Source organism: Marmota monax, unplaced genomic scaffold, assembly GCF_021218885.2.
Source record: "Marmota monax isolate L192 unplaced genomic scaffold, Marmota_monax_Labrador192_F-V1.1 WCK01_AAM20220418_F8-fsc00512, whole genome shotgun sequence".
Lineage (NCBI taxonomy): Eukaryota > Metazoa > Chordata > Mammalia > Rodentia > Sciuridae > Marmota > Marmota monax.
The window spans coordinates 300,941-319,945 of record NW_026692701.1 but is presented as its reverse complement, the minus strand read 5'-3'; the positions used below and the strand labels follow the sequence as shown (position 1 = coordinate 319,945).

Sequence of the window (19,005 nt, the reverse complement as noted above, 5' to 3'; positions counted from 1 at the left end):
CAATCATGAGCAGCCAGCCTGCGGCGGAGCCTGCGCTTTAAGAGCTGGCTTGCTGACGCCCTTCTCAAGGTACGCCCTTCCGCATCCGGTCGGCCAGAACTCAGTTTGTGCTCTTTCGCTGCGCTTTCGTCACGACAGAGGTTATAGCTTCGTCTCTGAAATACTTAATAACTGCTTAGAAACACACCTTGTTGCGCTTTTTAAATTATGAGATTAAGATATACGTGAAAAGGTGTTATCTTAACCAAATAGTTTTCTACGAAGTGACAGAAAACAGGAAAAGGTGGGTGAATCTGCCATGGGGGATCTGCTGGCGGTAAAAACAAGCCGACATGTCAGCTGATAATCCCCGTGCCCCGGCTCCTTGACAGCTTCCAGAGTGCTGGCTGCTTCGGGACCAAGCGAGGTGAGCTCTGAACCACTTAAGGAGACCACTTAAAATTGAAATCTCCTAAAGAAGGGGTTGGTCCTGTCGCTCGGCTGGAGCTTCTTGGCCCCGTAGTTCCCCGCCCTTTCCCTAATGTGAGCCCCAGAGCCTCCGCTGTTGGTTCTGTGAGTTCAGTCCAGTCCTTTTCCCATCCCATGTTTGATTTCACAGACACTAAAACTGAAGCAAATCTATTATTAAAAAAAAACAGTGGAGGGAAATGGAACTAAATTATCAGTGTATTGAAACAAATCTAAGATGTTGAACCGATTGAAACCAGAGCTGATAATTTTATTAAGGAATAAATAAAAATACCATATAATTTAAAACCCATTAGACCGTGTAACTCGTATTTCTGCAACGTTCAATTCCTTGCTACGATGTTAACACATTTACTGCCTCTGATTTTATCGTGTCTTCTCAGTAGCATATGATTTCTATGTTGATATATTCTTAGATATTTTATTTCTGGCTTCCTTTTATTGATCATCTTATGTTTGTCAGATGTTTCATATTTATTTTTAAAAAAATATTTATTTTTTAGTTGTAGTTGGACACAATACCTTTATTTTATTTATTTTAAATGGTGCTGGGGATCGAACCCAGGGCCTCTCATGTGCTAGGAGAAGCCTGTACTTCTGAGCCACAACTCCAGCCCTCATATTTATTTTTGATTAATCCTTATGACTCACTGTTAAATGGCACTATCCCCAATTGTTCAGGTAGCAATTAAATGGCACAACCAGAATTTGAACCATTTGAGTGACAAAATCAAAGGGGGAATTCTCTTATTACCACACCACTTTCTTAATGCAAATATTGGTGAAAGGTCTGTATGTCATGTTAGGAGCTATCATTCAACTATAGATAAGATACAACCTTCAGGATACTCACAGTAGAGGTGAAGTTGGAGATGTAAATAGAGTTTAGATTATGAAGGTCTTTGAATGCCATGCTAAAAAGTTTTGGAAAGATGTAGTGGGAAGTTTAAGTGAAGGGAGCCTAAAATGTAGAAGAGTGAGAAGGGGTGGTCCATTGGTGGCAAGGAAACCATCAGTTATCCAGAGATGATGATACCATACACAAAGTCTTCTGGATGTATTTTAGTGAATATATGTGCATGTGCATACATGTGTGTATGTGTGTGTATTTGAATATATTCTTAGGAATGGAATTTCTGCATCATAGAACAGACCTTTTTGTAGTTTTGGTAATTATTGCCAGTTTTCTAAAACTGTTGTACAAATTTACATTAATTTACACTTAATGAATATTAGTCATTCAATTCCATGAGTAAAACATAGGTTTTTGTTCTCTCTTTCCCCCCACCCTTTCCTCCCTCCCTCCCTCCCTCCCTCTCTTTTCCTTTTCTGGCAGTGCTGGGATCAAATCCAGGACCTTGCACATTCTAGGCAAGCACCCTACCACTGAGCTGTACCCCCAGTCCAGTATCCTCTTTCTTTTCATTAGGATGAAATAGACTGAAATTTTTATATACACCCTTCATACAGATTTGAAAATATAGGCTGGATAATTCAAGTCATCAGCACACCCACACACAAACACCAAAAAAGTCCTTTGAATTGTTTTTAAATGTCAAGTGACTCTTTTATTAACATGCTAATTGTGCATATTAATGGAATCACAGTGTTTTCCAAACATGCATATAGCATGTGTTGATCATATCCAACCATCCTTCTTTCACCCTCACCCCCACCTTGTCCCTTGCATCCTTCCTAGTCCCTAGTAATCGTTCTACTTTCAAGCAGGTGACCTCTTTTTAAAGCACAATATGAGTAACTATTTGTTGTCTTCTTTATTTTTGCAGAGAGCACCATAAAATAAAAATACCATATAATTTAACAATTGTTAGCCTTGCTATTATGTTCCTAGCATTCTACATGGTACATGGAATACATTTTCTCTCACTTGAAGTAAACTATTCTAGTGAGAATAAGAAAATAGCATGATTCAGATAAGTACAGACTAGTAGTATGAGAACTTGTAATAGGGACCCAGTATACTTTGGGGGAGTTGGTTTAGGCTTCTGGGGGCTAGCTGAACTACGACCCAAAGAATGAGTAGTTATTATCCAAGAAAATTTAAACTAGTGAGACTACCCTCAGGAAAACTTAATTCAGAAAGCTTAGGAGTGGAAAGAGAAATTTGGTATTAACAGAAGTTCAGAATGATAGGAAAACAAATTTGCAAATTGGCTTATTGATGAGTAAGGGTGTAGGTGCATCCTAGAGAAGAGTCTAGAGGTGTAAACTGGAATAAAGGGTTTGAATATTATCAAGAGAGCAGTAGACTTGCCACATGGAGATCTAACACTTTCTTATCCCTTTCTCCTATCAGATCTCAAAAATTACAACCTCTAAGGTCACCTGGATCACTACTTGGTCCCTGATCTGTTTCACTTTGTTTTCACCAACTGTTTACTAGCTCTTCATCTACACATCTAGGTATCCCTTCCTAAGAATCCTTTCCCTAGTATTGAGAACCCTGTCTAAGAATACAATGTATAAATAAGTATAATTTTTTCCTTGTATGAAGTTTAAAAGAAACTGTTTTCATTTTAAAAAATAGAGGAAGAACTTCATTTTCATCATGAAAACAAAAAATGGGCAGGGATAAACACTTGGAAAAAGACTGGAATAGTTGGCTCAGAGTCACACAAATAAAATCTTTTGAGTGATGGAATATATTTAGAAGTGCTATAGCAATAATGAAACATCATAGTTTTATAATATAACTTGTTGCTTTTTTGTTGTTATTCTACAGAGAGCCTGTCAAAGAATATGAAGAAAAACCGAGAAAGATTCTGCAACAAAGAAAGGGAGTTTGTGTATAAATTCAAAGTAGGAACTGAGTGCTTAGAATTGAGAGTACCCCTCAAATTTCCTGTTCAGGAAAATGCCAGTCATTTGCATGGACGTCTGATGCTGCTTCACAGCTTGCCATGCTTTATAGAAAATGGTAAGGACTGATTTTTTTAAAGTAATGCCACTTAATTATTTTCTTATGGACTCTCTCATTAGAAGTTTCATGCTAGAAAGCATAAACCTAAGAAGCAATGGAAACAAAATATGAATTAACTGCTTCCAAGAATAAAAGATTCCTCAGATCTTTGCTTTATTAAGTGTTTCCCCTATTACCTGTGTAACTGTTATAAAGAAATTTAATTAAAAAATTACATCATGAAAAAAGGTCTTAATGAAAACTTTCACATTTAAATTTAGTTGAGTTGATTCATATGGTATTTCATCCATCACTAATTACAATATTATAATTATAGAATTATATTGGTAAATTGATAATTTACCAATCTGATAATCAATTATTAAGATTCCATGGAACAGAATTTCTAATCTTTTACCTAAATTTGTTTCATAAAGTGATCTGTATTAAGCCATTTTAAAAGGTCTCTCTTTTCTATTTCACAGACTAGGAAAAAATTTCAAATTAAAAATATATTGAATCACAGAATGCTAGAATTATAAGGCAACCTAGAAACTTTCTAGCACAATCATATTATATAAATAAAAAAACAACATAAATAAATAAATAAATAAATTATTTACCTCAGGCAGTAATTCTCAAAGTGTGGTACCTAATCAGCAACAACCTGGGAACTTGTTACGAATGTAAAATCTTGGCTCTATGCTATTCCTGCTGAATCAGAAACTCTTAGGGGTAGCCCTGAAGCAGTTGGTTTCAGCTAGTCCTCCGAGGGATTCAAGATTGTGTACCCTGGTCTAAAGTCACCAACATAGTGACAAAACCAAGGCCAGAATCCATGTGTTCTGACTCCTATTCCACTGCTCTTTCCATTATGGCAGTCCCTAAATAGTGTTTCTCAAATTGAAACCTTAGCGTATCTGCATTAAACTGGTTTTAATATAATCAATTTCTTTTGGCAGATTCAAAAGCTCTAATATACTCTTTAAACTGATATAAGAAACTGTTTTTCACTTATATACAGTAACTTCAGACTCTCAAAATCTGTGGGTATTTCTTTATATGCATATACCTGTTCTGCTTCAAACTGAATTATTGGTTTAAGAAATTAACATTATTTAGGGCTGGCGATGTGGCTCAAGCGTTAGCGCGCTCGTCTGTCATGCGCACGGCGCTGGGTTCGATCCTCAGCACCACATACAAATAAAGATGTTGTGTCTGCCGAAAATTAAAAAAATAAATATTTAAAAATTCTCCCTCTCTCTCTTTAAAAAAAAAGAAATTAACATTATTTAGTTAGTATCAAGGATACAGAAAAACTAAGAATTTTGACTTTTCTGCAACAAAGTCTAAGAGCCACACACATCATTTGTTTAGATGAGGTAGGGAGTAATGAGAGAGTTGGGTTTTTGAGGACAGAATATAATAAAAAAATTGTTGTGAAATGATTCCCTAAACTAATTTTTTTTCCTATGCTGGGGATTGAACCAGGGCCTTGTGCTTGTGATACAAGCACTCTACTACTGATTTTATTTTAATTGAAGATGATATTAAGCATGTTTGATAAAATAAAAATTTTGCACTGGAATGCTTGGCCAAGTAAAATATTCCCTTTCTGTATATGGATTTTGCTGATGATGGCATTTATTGTTCCTCTTTCAGACTTAAAAGAAGCTCTGAGCCACTTTATAGAGGAAGAATCCCTCAGGGATTATGATAGAGATGCTGAAGCATGCTTGGAGGCTGTGAAATCAGGTGAAGTAGATTTACATCAGCTGGCAAATACATGGGCCAAAGCTTATGCTGAGGTAAGAAAATAAGTCAAATTGTATATTTCAAGGATGTTCTGGGATTCAGTGAGGATTTTTAAATTGCTAACATAATACTTAAACAGTTTGTGGAATCCTTTTTGATCTGTATACCAATAATATTCAGTATATGTTGCTGCTTTTGTGCTCCTTCATTTATCAGTATGAGCACATAAAAAAATATGCTTTGTAGAATACTTTTGTAAAATAGAAGCTACTTTTCCATATCCAGCCAATGTGGGGTCACCAGGTTTAGTAATTAAAGATATGAGATACCTATTGAAGACAGAATTTCAGATCAATGAATAATTTTAGTATAACTATCCCAAATATTACATGGAACATATTTATACTGAAAAATGATTTACCCTTTATCTTAAATTCTAAATTTTTTTTCCTTTTTTTTAATTTTTATTATTAGTTGTTCAAAACATTACATAGCTCTTGACATATCATATTTCATACATTTGATTCAAGTGGGTTAATTAACTGTATATCTTGGCTTTCATCTGACTCTAAACCAGTAGTGGTTCACTTTGATTTACTTTTGTCTTCTTACTTTATTGTTGTTGTGTAGCTATATAATGCCATTGCTTTTCTATTTAATTAACATACACCATTTCATAAAGTCTAAGATGCCACACATGTCATTATTTTATTTACTAAGAAAGAAACCACCATCAGTTAAACTATGATAAAAAGCCAAGATGCCACTGAATATGATGTAAAGAAAAGACTCAAATATAACATTAGATTTATCAAGTAATCTTGTCAATGGAAAGGTCATTTCAGTGAATTGGTGAGAGCAGGAACTAGATTTTAGTGACTTTAAGAATAAGGAAGTAGAAAGAAGGAAGAATAGGAATCAATAACTCTAGAAGTTTGGCTATTTGAGGCACTTGCTAAATGGGAATACAGAGTCAGAGGTTTGTTGTTTTTGTTTTGTTTTTAAGATGGTAGAGTTGAAGTCTAGAAAATAGAATCCAGAACTCAAATGGAGAATTAACCTTAACTGAGAAGAAATATATATTTTTCATTAATGCAGATGTGAAGCAGGAAAGATATAAATTCCGAAAATTTTACTAATTGTAGTAGGAAGTTGATGATAGTCTCTTCTGACTGCTTCAACTTTATCTAAGAAATAGAAAAGACAGATCATTTGTTTAGATGAGGTAGGGAATAATGAGAGAATTGGGTTTTTGAGACAGAATTCTCCAAGGAATGGTGGGATTGTCAAGAATAATTGAAGGGCAAGTTAGAGTAGTCTGTTTGCCAACATGAACTTCGGAGTTTCATGATTTTTCTGTTGTGGCTTTCTAAGCCTTATTGCATGCAGAGAGAAGAAGATTAGAGTTTTATTAGATGGGTAAGAAAGACAACATCAATGAAGAGAGTTGAGGATATTGGTAAGACAGTGGTTAAATGCTGAGCACAGAATGTAAGCTATATAGAGAATGAAGAGAATCTAAATGAGAACTGATGACTGATAAAATGAGCTGGTAGGAGAGTTTATGGAGTAAAGGTCCTGATGAGGTTTAATACTCAATTACTTGGGAATAATTGAGTGAAAAATCTTGGTCAGAGCATATAATCAGAGACTTGAATGTTTGAATTTTTAAAGTTAACCTGTTATTGATGAGAAGACTATGTTAGTCAGCTTTCCATTACTATTAACAAATTTCTGAGATAATCAACTTATGAAGAGAAAAAGTTTGTTTGTGCTCACAGTTTTAGAGGTTTCAGTCCAAGATTGTTGGCCCCATTGCTTTGGGCCTGTGATGAAGCAGCATATCAAGGCAAGAGAATATGGCAGAGCAAATCTCCTCACCTCATGGCAAGGAAGAAAAGGAAGAGGCAAAATAGAAAAGGAAGAGGAAGAGATAGGTATTCCACAGTCCCCTTCAAGAATACTCCAAATGACCCCAGGACCTCCCATTAGGGCCCACCTATTAAAAGTTCCATCCCCTTCCCATAGCACCACCTTGAGTCAAGCCTTTAACATGTGGGCTTTTGGAGGATGCTCAAGATTCAAACTAAAGCAGTTACTGAAGGGTGGCTGAGATGGAGTGGAGAACTTAAGAAAGATAAGAGTTCAGGGTGTAGGAAGATGGAACATTGAATAGGTTGTCCATAAGGACATCCGAGTGGGCCAGGTTGATACAGGATTTGAGACAGAGAGGAAGACTATGAACTTAGTGCCAAATCTTTAAATTAATAAGAGACAGGTGGATGGTTTTTATAATAATGACCAAGAAAGTTAATCAGTGCTGAATGGTGTAAACCTCAAAGAAGCCAGGTTTTGTGCCTGAGGGTGGAGGTTGAGATTGGCAGTGAATAGTTTTCTTTCTGCAGGTACTCAGTGCTTTATTCCTCTCAGCAATCACATTCCAATTCCTGGTATCACCTCTCTTGAGGGAAGGGCATAAATTAGATCAAGGAAGGACTGTGTAGTGTTTCCTGTGTAGGCAGCTTCTGATTCAGGCTTGTGCTAGGCCGGGTTTAAAATAGGTATTGCAGGTTTTTGTAGTTAGATGACTGGGTTAATAGAATCACCAAGTATCTGGTGTTATGTGTAGCCAGTCAGATCCCAATGATCTTGCACTGGCTCCTTCCTGTACAGTTTCAGCCTGACCCTGAAGTGAATTTTGACCAGAGGATGAGTCACATGGATTGGTTATAATTCCTAGAGCAGAGCCTGGTGGAAAGAGGCATAGAGGAAATGAAATCTGAGTTCTAGGTTCGGCTAGTCCTCTTGAACTCCTCCTGTCTGCTGAGGCCTTTGTCTGAGGGATAAGTGAATGAGAACAAAGGATAAAGTTTACCCATTAATTGGCAAATTTCAAGATACCTGTTTCTATGATTTATTCATTTGCTTTAAGTTAAGTTATGACTCTCAGTCATCTTACATTTTAGTTTTAGTATATTCATTGATAAGAAAAGGGAAGAATTGTGATTTTTTTAAAAACAGATATCTGTTTGCACAGATCAATGATGGAAAAAACACCAAACTGTTTTATTCTTACTTTGCCATTATATTGTATGGTATTTGACAAGGTACTTCTCAACCTATAAGCTTCTGCATTGTGTCTTGCATGTATTGAGGTGACTGTCTTTTTGTGATGGGCATCTTTTTAAGTATATAAAAGAAAGCATATTACTGTTTTTAAAATGAACATAAATGAAAAGATCAAAACAAGACCTTTATCTTTACATAGGCATGGGTGAATTAGGTATTGAAGGTTAATAAAGGTTAATGTATCACAGCTGACTACATAGGTAACTTCATTTTCTAAATATACAACCTATAAATACTTTGTAGAGCACATTTTTAAAAAAATTTTTTAGTTGTTGATGGACCTTTATTTTATTCATTTATTTATATGTGGTGCTGAGAATCAAACTAAGTGTCTCACCTGTGTGAGACAAGTGCTCTACCACTGAGCCACAATCCCAGCCCTGTAGAGCACATTTTTTAATAATAAAAAGCTTTTCTCACTATATGATTAGTACATGAAAATTATTATATCATAAAAAATAAAATAAAGGTCACCAAAAGTCCCATTGTCCTGAAACAGTCACTATTATCATTTTGTTGGTCATCCCTTTGTGTGTGTGTGTGTGTGTGTGTGTTTGTGATTTCATAGAAATGGAATTATAGCATACTTTTTTTTTTTAATTTTGGAAATTTGTGTACCTTCCTCCCTTTTAGTGCCTCATTTCTGTTCCCAGATAGCTCAACTTAGTTTAAATTTCTCCATGTTCTTTCTGTTCTCATTCTATTTATATATCTACACATATATAAATAGAGGGTCTTTCTGTTCTTGTCTGATATACAAAAATGGAGCTGTAATATACATACTTTTGTAGAACTGTGTTAAATAAAAATTCTGCATTATGATTGAGGAATGTCTGTGTATCATCTTATAGAGTACATTAGAGCATGCAAGACCTGAAGAGCCCAGCTGGGATGAAGATTTTGCAGATGTATATCATGATCTAATACATTCTCCTGCTTCTGAAACTCTTCTAAATCTGGAACATAATTACTTTGTTAGTATCTCAGAACTGATTGGTGAAAGAGATGTGGAGCTGAAAAAATTAAGAGAAAGGTATTTCACATTTCTTGAATATTATAATGTCATATATGATGACCTACAGAACAACTTGTTTTCATATTTTATAAAATTAAAGGATAAAGTAGAAAAATGCTTTAATATTAGAAATCAATTTTCTTGTATATTTAAATGTGTAATTTCAACTGGGACTGTCCTTATAGACTTAGAGAACTTCTCAAGTGATTTATATAAATAAAATGTGCTGGCATTACATATTCTTATTTGTAACAAGAGGAATAGATTGAAGGCTTGCTAGTGAAGGCTTACTTTACTCTGAGCACTGTGCCCTGTCTTTACCTTTATCTTTTTTTTTTTTTTTAACCTTTATCTTTACCTCAACCCTACTGTTAAAGATGAGAAAAATCTTGGCTTAAATAAAGTAAGTAACTTGTCCAAGGACAGATAGAATTTTAAACCAAGGAATCTTTAACTCCAAAGCTAGTAATCACTGTACCTTGTATCCTAGTCAGAACTTTCTCTTCATTGCCCTGATCTAAGTGCATGGTCTTTTACTTCATTTCATAACCTTATTTACATTAAGAAGAAAAAAATAATACTCACATTATTCAAAGAAATTTTAGTCAGATTTGAATCCATTCTATAGGGATACTTAATACAGTAGGAAATGATGCCTTTATGGACCACTGTTTCTTCAGAGTGAGTATAAAGCTGCTAGTATTATTGATTTTAAATCATGGCTTTCCAGACTACCTCCTCATAATTCTATATATTGTGATATGAGTCAGATAGAAATAGATAGAAATACATATTTTTTATAAATAATATGGATGAATTTAATTTATCACAATTTATTTAAATTAAATCAATTTACTTAAACCATTGATTAACTTTTCCTCTAAGAAAAATCAATCTTGATTTCTACATTCTTAAATTATCATTAGATAAGTATATTACATGCCTTTTTAAAGGTAATTTTGTGACTTAACAGTTTGACTCTTAGAACCTAGTTGGCAGTTTCTGGATATAATATAGGCAAACTTTCAGAACTTGAAGTCATTTTAGTTCATATACAAATAAAAAGAAAATCTATTTAAGCTAGAATTGCATACTATTTCTTTGAGAATTTCCAAGGATTCAGGGCACTTTCAGGTATTATAATTCCCATTCTTGGACATAATCCTATGAAATAAAAGTTTTATTTTCACTTTGTGAATCAGGAGTGGTCTTGAAATTTGATGAATATACTTACCTTATTTGCTAATTTATGTTTTAGACAAGGTATTGAAATGGAAAAAGTAATGCAGGAATTGGGAAAATCACTGACAGATCAGGATGTAAATTCACTGGCTGCTCAGCATTTTGAATCTCAGCAGGTGAGTGAAATATAAGAGCTTTTAGATATGTAGTTGTGTTTTCCTTCCTTCCTTCCTTCCTTCCTTCCTTCCTTCCAGGGATTGAACCCAGAGGAGCTTAACCATTTAATCACATTTCCAGCCCTTTTTTATATTTTATTTAGAGACAGGGTTTTGCTGAATTGCTTAGTGCCTCACTAAATTTCTTTTTTTTTTAACATTTTATTTTTTTAAGAGTTGAATTATTTTATTAGTACAGAAAGGCAATTTTCATATTCATGTCCTACTTTGTTAAGGTTTTTCCACAAATTTTTTTTTCTTTTTTAAATTTATATATGACAGTGGAATACATTACAATTCATATTACACATATAGAGCACAATTTTTCATATCTCTGGTTGTATACAAAGTATATTCACACCAATTCGTGTCTTCATACATGTACTTTGGATAATAAGGATCATCACATTCCACCATCATTTCTAATCCCATTCTCCCTCCCTTCCCCTCCAACACCTTGCCCTATCTAGACTTTGTCTATTCCTCCCATGTTCCTGCTCCCTATCCCACTATGGATCAGCCTCCTTATATCAAAGAAAACATTGGGCATTTGGTTTTTTGGGATTGGCTGACTTCACTTCGCTAAATTTCTATAGCCAGCTTTGAATTCATGATCCTCCTGCCTTAGCTTCCCAAGCCACTAGGATTACAGGCATGCATCACTGTGCCCAGCTTACCTTTTATTTATTTATTTAGTCACTGTAGTATAGCAATTTTTTATTTAAATTTTTTATTTGTTCTTTTTAGTTATACATAAAAATAGAATGCATTTTGAAATATTATACATACATGGAGTATAACTTCCCATTCTTTTTCTTTTTGCATTACAATTCTTATTACAAATATATACCACAATTTTTCATATCTCTGTTTGTATATAAAGTATATTAACACCCAATTCTTGTCTTCATACATGTACTTTGGATAATGATGGCCATCACATTCCACCATCCTTGCTTATCCCCTGCCCCCTATTTATTTTTTACATAAAAAAATTAACCAGTTGTCACATTTTCTCTTTTAGGACTTAGAAAATAAATGGTCAAATGAATTAAAACAATCAACGGCCATCCAAAAGCAAGAATATCAGGAATGGGTAATAAAACTTCATCAAGATCTAAAAAACCCCAACAACAGTTCACTCAGGTATTAGTCATGTGTTGTTCTTATTCATATAAAAGTCTATTGTTAGTAATAGTTTATATTTACTATAAAATTGAGCCTTGTTACTTGTATATATTTTAAGTTAACCACATTCAAGATAATTTTATGCTGTTATTCTCCATCTTTTATATAGACACTAAATGTAGATTATTTTGGAGCCAGGTGAGTGGTAACTAATTGGTCTAAAATAGTGATTTCACCTCTAGAACTTTAGCTTTCTAAACCTTTTAATTGTGTATACCTAAATACTACTATCTTTTATTTTTTTTAAATTGGTTTTGCTCAGTGCAATTAGCTTGCCTATGTTTCACTTATATTCTAAAAAGAGAGACTGACCTGTAAATTAAACAACACCATGTAGATTAAGATGTGCAGAAATAGAAGCACGTACAAGGTACAGAAATGTTGGGGGGGGGTTCATAATTTATATCTTGTATATCACATGTGGCCTAAATAAACTGTTTCACGTATTGCCCTAGAACTTAACCATGCCTAAATTACTTACTAGTTGTATGTACGTATTTTTGAAAATTTCTTTATTCTTTGAAATCCTAAAGTACATTAAGCTAGAAATACATTAAGAAAAATACAATAAACCTATTTACAGAACATGCTAGTATATGTTGTAAACATTTAAAAATAGCATTTTATTTATGTGATGTCAGTCTCCCACTAGTTTTGCTGTTATGGTTTGGTAATGAGTGTCACCTGAAAGCTCCTGTTAATGCGGGAATATTCAGAAGTAAAATGATTGGATTGTGAGATCTGAGACTAATTAGTGTATCCTAATTTGAATGGACTGTCTGGATGGAAATTCTAGGAATGTGTGGCATGGCTAGAAGAGGTATGTCATTGGGTGTGTGCCCTGGAAGGGTGCATCTTCCCTGTGGTCCCATTCCTCCCCAGTCTGCTTCCTGACACTACTATGAGCTGAGCAGCTTTCCTTCAGTGTGCCTTTCCCCCATGATATGCTGCCTCACTTGGACCTAGAGCAATGGAGTTGACTATGTATGGACTCAGACCTCTGAAAGCCTGAGCCCCAAACTAACTTCCTCCTATAAGTTGTTCTTGTCAGGTACTTTGGTAACAGGAACTAACTAAAACACTTGGATTGAAAGCAAGAATTATGTCTGTTTTGTTTGACTGTTTGTTAAACCACTATATACCAACTCCTTGCCAAGTATTTAGCTTTTGGCACTAGCACATAGGACATGCTCAGTAGATATTTATGGAATGTATAAATTGACAGATGGATAGATTATCAATGAACTCTTCCCTGGTCCCTATATCACTTCTTACGTACTAATACTATGTTATAATCTTTCATTTGCTTTATTGTTTTTCCCAAACTCTTGGTTGCAGTCTTCTAGGAACAATCCTAGATCCTCACTCTCCAACCAACCTTTTAAAAACAACAATTAAATAGACTAGAATAGAGTTGAGAAAGGAAAAAATGCCAGAGTGCATATGCTTTTTGGGATTCATTTATGTCGTTCTGGGTATTAGTGGTTCTTTCCTTTTTTAAAATATATTTTTAGTTGTAGATAGACAAATACTTTTATTTTATTTTTATGTGGTGCTGAGGATCGAACCTAGTGCCTCACACATTCAAGGTGAGCATTCTACCTCTGAGCCACAACCCCAGGCCCAGTTCTTTACTTTTTATTATCTTTTAGTCTTCTGTTCATTTATTTATCTATTTACTCTGTGATAGACATTTAGGGCATAGGTTGGGGCAATTATAAAATAAAGCCACTAAAACCAGTCATGTACAGGTCTTTGTATACACATATGTTTTTATTTCCCTTACATAACTATCTAGGAGTGTGATTTCTAGGTCATATGGTGTTTGTTTATCTTCATAAACAACTGCCAGACTGTTTTCCAAAGTGTTTGTGTGGTTGCTCATTCCTCCCACTAATGAATGAGAATTCTAGATACTCCACGTATTTGTCAATACTTGGTATTACTATTCGCCATTCTAGTAGTTGTATCTCAGTATAATTTTACTTGCATATTCCTGATGGCTAATGTTGTTGAACATTTTTTCATGTATTAATTTTCTATCTCCTTTGTGTTTTCTTATTGAGTTGTAAGAGTTCTTTAAATATTCTGGATACAAGTCTATCTTCAAACAGATATTTTATAAATATTCTCTCCTATTCTATGGCTTGTCTTTTTTTTCATTTTCTTGATAGTGTTTTTCAAAGAGCACATTTTTTTAAAAAGTTTTTTAAATTTTTTATTTATTTGTCTTTTTGCAGTGCTGGGATCAAATCTAGAGCCTTTTGCATGCTAAGCAAGCACTCTGCTTCTGAGCCATTTCCTCAGCCAATGTTTTTCATTTTACAGTTTATCAGTGCAGTTTATCACTTTTATTTTAAATTAAACACTTTAGTTTTTCAGGGTAATACTAAGGTACAACAAAATTAAGAGGAAGCCACAGAGATTTATCCCCAATCCACATATATGTATCTTTCTTCATGTCAATATTCCCCAGAAGAGTGGTATGCTTGTTGTAATTGAGAACCTATTTTGACATATCATAATCAACCAAAGTTCATCATTTACATTTGTAAACAATGCACATTCCTGTTGTATATTCAGTGCATTTCGACAAATGTATAGTGACCTCAAGCCACATGGCAGTATCAGAATCTTTTGTACTCTGCCAATTTATCAGTTTTTAAGTAGTTTGTCTTATCTAAGATATTTTTTGCCTAATCCAAGATCACAAAGATTTTCTCCTATGTTTTCTTCTAGCAGTTTTGTAGATTTAGGTTTTACATATAGGTCATGATACGTTATTTCATTATATATGTTATATACATGTATGACATATATCCACCAGTATATATGTATCTGTATGTATGTATATTGGTCTATAGTTTTTTATTATAATATCTTCATTTGATGTTGTTTTCAGAGTAATGATGGAATTATAAAATGAGTTATCTGTGATAATCAAATATGTCATTTCAAGTATTTTCATGTTTTCTCGTTTTGCTAAAATACCCTGTCTGTCCTTATATTTCATCTACTTCTTCCACTAGATCTTTTAACATATTAATCATAGGTATTTGAAAATCTCTTTCTTTTAAACTCAATATCTGTGTTATCTCTAAATTTGTTTCTGTTGATTGCTTTATTTCTTGACAGGGAGTTTCTTTTTTCCCCCTTGCTTTTCAGGGTGTCTTTCCTCCTCCTGCTACTCCACCTCCTCCTCTTCAACATCTTCTTCCTCCTCTTCTTAACTCTCTCTTCCTTTTCCTTTTTTTCTGAATGCTAGATATGTGGGTAAGACCAAGGCAAATAGTATTACATTTAGAAATGAACAGGCCATGAATATGAAGGTTGTACAGATCTTATCAGCAGTTGAACAGATTTTGGTTTTTATTGTGTCTCAGTACCTTTAATACCCAAAGGGCTTCTTTTTCTATAGTAATAGTCTAAAGCTATTTTATGCTTGGATTGGAAGTTGGAGTTCTAGAAGATATTTTCTGTGATTCTGATCCATCCTCAGTCTGCATGCCTGTGCCACAAAATGGAGTCCTTCTATGTACCATTGCTCTTCCTCTCAGCAATGTATTGTTTTTGCTTGTTACTTGGCACTGGGCTCATAATTCGGGGACAGGGGCAGTCACTTTGTCCATTTGTTGACCAATTCTGTTATCTTTGTCCAGTTCTAGTCTTGAGCAAATTATATGTATCTCAGCCTTAGATATGGGATGTTCTAATGACTCTGACTCTACCCCCAGGAGTGTTCTCTTGTCTCCTGCTGCAAGTCTTTTTGTGGAAGCACTTGGTGGAAAATTTTTGCAAATACATAAGCCTGCAGCTCCTAACTATTACAAATCAACATGCTTGGCTTTTAAGAAGCTATAAAATTTTATTGATTTCTGTTTACTTCCTTGTATGACAGCAACCTATTCCAACCATGTCCTGACAAAGATGAAACTGTATCCCATCTCTCCTTGGAGGGGCATGTCACATTTTGGAATTAAGTTTTCTTGGATGTGTTGTTACTTCCAATCTCTGATAAGCTTCATAAATTATCTGACTTTTTGTTGATATTACAGTGGGGATAATATTTTCTTATGACTTTCTACCTTCTAAGATGGGAATATTTATTAATATAAATTTATTTCTTAGTTTTTACTGTATTTATTAATGAAATCAGTCAGGCAGTTTGGATTAACCCCAAATTTTAGTCGGTAGAGCAGATAACTCATGTATACATTTACCCTTGAAATTTGAATTGAATAGTTATACAAGTTTAACTTCTTTTTGGAAACCTTTTCAGGAAGTATAAAGAACACAGCAGACTAAAGAGAGCATTTTGTGGGAATAAAATGTTGGAGGTTAAAAAAGACAAGAAATGATTAAAAAAATAGAGGATGCAGATACATTAAAATAAGATTCATCTTTTTATTACTTATCTGTGTTATAATTTTTATTGCCATCACAATGTTTCATTGCCCCTCCCAACACCTTTTTTTTTTTTTTTTCAGCAGTACTGAATATTAAACCCAGGGCACTACCACTGAGCTACATCCCCAGCCCTTTGTATTTTATTTTGAGACAGGATATCCCTAAGTTTCCCAGGCTGACCTCAAACCTGTGATCCTCCTGCCTCAGTCTCCCAAAGTAGCTGGGGTTACAGGTGTGCACCACTGTAACCAGCTTTCACCTGTTTTCTAATTTTGCCTACAGTTAACCTTGGTATAAGTTATATCATGGATTTTAAAATAGGCATAATGTGATTTGAATGTTAATAAGCTAATAACTTAAGAAATTTTAAGTGGTAATATGTTCATTGATATTTTAATGATTGATAAGAATTATCTAAATTACTTACTGTAAGGAAATGAAAGAACAAGTGGAAATTTTAGAACCAGTTAGTGCTTAGAGTCTTACTTGTCATCATTGGTTAAAGATGGTTGAGAAATAATTAAGCACTACTTTCAGCAGTTCACTTTTCTCTCATAAAGTTCAAGAAAAGTTTTTGACAAATACCTAAAGAAAGAAAATCAATAATTTTATTAATTTCAGTGAGGAAATTAAAGTTCAGCCAAATCAATTCAGAGAATCTGTGGAAGCAGTTGGAAGGATTTATGAGGAACAGAGAAAGTTAGAGGAAAGTTTTACTATTCACTTAGGTAAGTATTTTAAATTCGTTGCAGTTATTATTTATTGATACTTCTGAATTTTACTTATACTCTAAAAGAAAAATCCTTAGTGTACCTATGTTATCTTCAATTCCAAATTGTATCGTGCTCCAAGAAAGCCTATAGTTTGTTGGCTGTAGGATTTTTGTTTTAGTCTAGACATTTTTTTCAGATAGATTAAATTACAGTAGTTATTAAAATGAGAAGTTGCAAAGCCCATTTTTAATCATTATTTGTAGCAAAGACTTATTTTTGCCATAGAGATTTGCATCCTGTTATACTAGATTTCTGTAGTTATTTAAGTTTCTTTTCTGAGACTGTTGCCTACCCCCAGGAGCCCAGTTGAAGACCATGCATAATTTGAGATTGTTGAGAGCAGACATGCTGGACTTCTGTAAGCATAAAAGAAACCATCGAAGTGGTGTGAAACTCCATCGGCTCCAAACAGCACTGTCACTTTATTCTACATCTCTCTGTGGTCTGGTTTTACTAGTAGATAATCGAATTAATTCATATAGTGGTATTAAGAGAGGTAAGTTGACATTATTCATATTTATTTCATTAAATACAATTCTTATAAAGAAAGGAATTTTGGAAAAACTGTATCTTTTTAATAATCCCAACAATCAAATAGACCAAACAATAAACATAGCTAGTCATAACTATTTTAGATTTGTTTCATACCTAGCACTGGTAGAATGCCTCCTGACATTTATTCTTTCTTACAGTTCTATTACACTGTATATGATACTCTTTTAGGATTCTTATTTCAGGGTAAAACAAGAATAATAAGCAAGATACAAATGTATTTTTCAATTTAGAAGCAGATATTTAGGGAATTTAGTTCATCCATTTCTTTCTTTTTTTAGTATTCTACCTCTTAAATGTGCTATGTGAAATTCTTCCTAGTAGTATACCTCACTTCTATAATTATTTCTAAACTTTTGAATATATAAAATATATGGAATTTTACAGTTGTTTTTGGAAGAGGCTTGAATAGAATTTATTGTTCATAAATGGAAGAACCTGCTTGTATTTTTGTAGCATTTTGGAGTAGATTGTGATCAACATATCTGTTATTTAAAGAAGACTTCCAATTATATTAAAATTTCTTTATCTACTAATTGTTTACTCTTTTGACTGAGATGTTAAGTTTCTGATTAAAACAAAGTTGCTATACCATAACTTTATGGTTATATCATAAGAAATTACAAAAAATCATACTCAGCAATTTCATTTTCTATTTTTCTTAGATCTAATTATCTATAAGTAAATATTAAATATTTAATAGTTCACATTTAGAAGTTTGTCAATGTTTGGGGTCCTTTAGATTTTGCCACAGTTTGCCAAGAGTGTACCGACTTCCATTTTCCCCGAATTGAAGAGCAACTGGAAGTTGTCCAGCAGGTGGCACTTTATGCTAGAACACAGCGCAGGAGCAAGTTGAAAGAAGCACATGGTCAGTAGAACTCAAATCTTTAGAACTCACTGTGTGTGTGTGTGTGTGTGTGTATGTATGTGTGTGTCTTCATACATGTACTTTGGATAGTAATGATCATAGTGTGCTTTGTCCCTAGTCACTGGTCACTGTAATGGCACAGGGGTTATCAGTAAAATCATATAGAAAATGATATTGGTAGAAGTTGGAGTAAGAAAATTAAGAACAAATTTAAGATCTTCAAAAGTTTGAATTCTGTTCTTAGTTTTCTCTTTTTTAAAAATGATTTTCTTTAGTGAAAACCATTTTTAAATTTCAGTACTATAGTTATACTTGAAGGAAAAAACTCTTAAGTTACAAAGAATTAATTCATATAGTGGTATTAAAGCAGTTCAGCTGTTCTTTGATTGAAATATTAAAATTTAAAAAGTAGTTTTTTTTACAAATTGGTGCCATAAGTTTGTTTTGTTAGGAGCTGAATATTAACGTAATAGTCATTTCAAAATACTTGTAAGGTGTGTTTATCTTATTTCTCTGACATTTCATATGAT

At 33.8% G+C, this 19,005-nt stretch overlaps 1 protein-coding gene across 1 annotated transcript in view; it reads left to right on the top strand.

Moving 5' to 3' along the window:
* Window positions 1-105: 105 nt before the first annotated feature.
* Window positions 106-19,005, top strand: part of CUNH12orf4 (chromosome unknown C12orf4 homolog) — a 32,095-nt gene continuing 13,195 nt past the window's right edge. Inside the window, exons 1-9 of the mRNA XM_046446686.2 lie at window positions 106-406; window positions 3,212-3,406; window positions 5,051-5,196; window positions 9,124-9,305; window positions 10,546-10,645; window positions 11,709-11,830; window positions 16,901-17,007; window positions 17,351-17,548; window positions 18,347-18,475. Of these exons, the coding sequence (XP_046302642.1) occupies window positions 3,229-3,406; window positions 5,051-5,196; window positions 9,124-9,305; window positions 10,546-10,645; window positions 11,709-11,830; window positions 16,901-17,007; window positions 17,351-17,548; window positions 18,347-18,475 (1,162 nt within the window). The 5' untranslated portion in view covers window positions 106-406; window positions 3,212-3,228. The remainder of the gene's footprint in view (window positions 407-3,211; window positions 3,407-5,050; window positions 5,197-9,123; window positions 9,306-10,545; window positions 10,646-11,708; window positions 11,831-16,900; window positions 17,008-17,350; window positions 17,549-18,346; window positions 18,476-19,005) is intronic.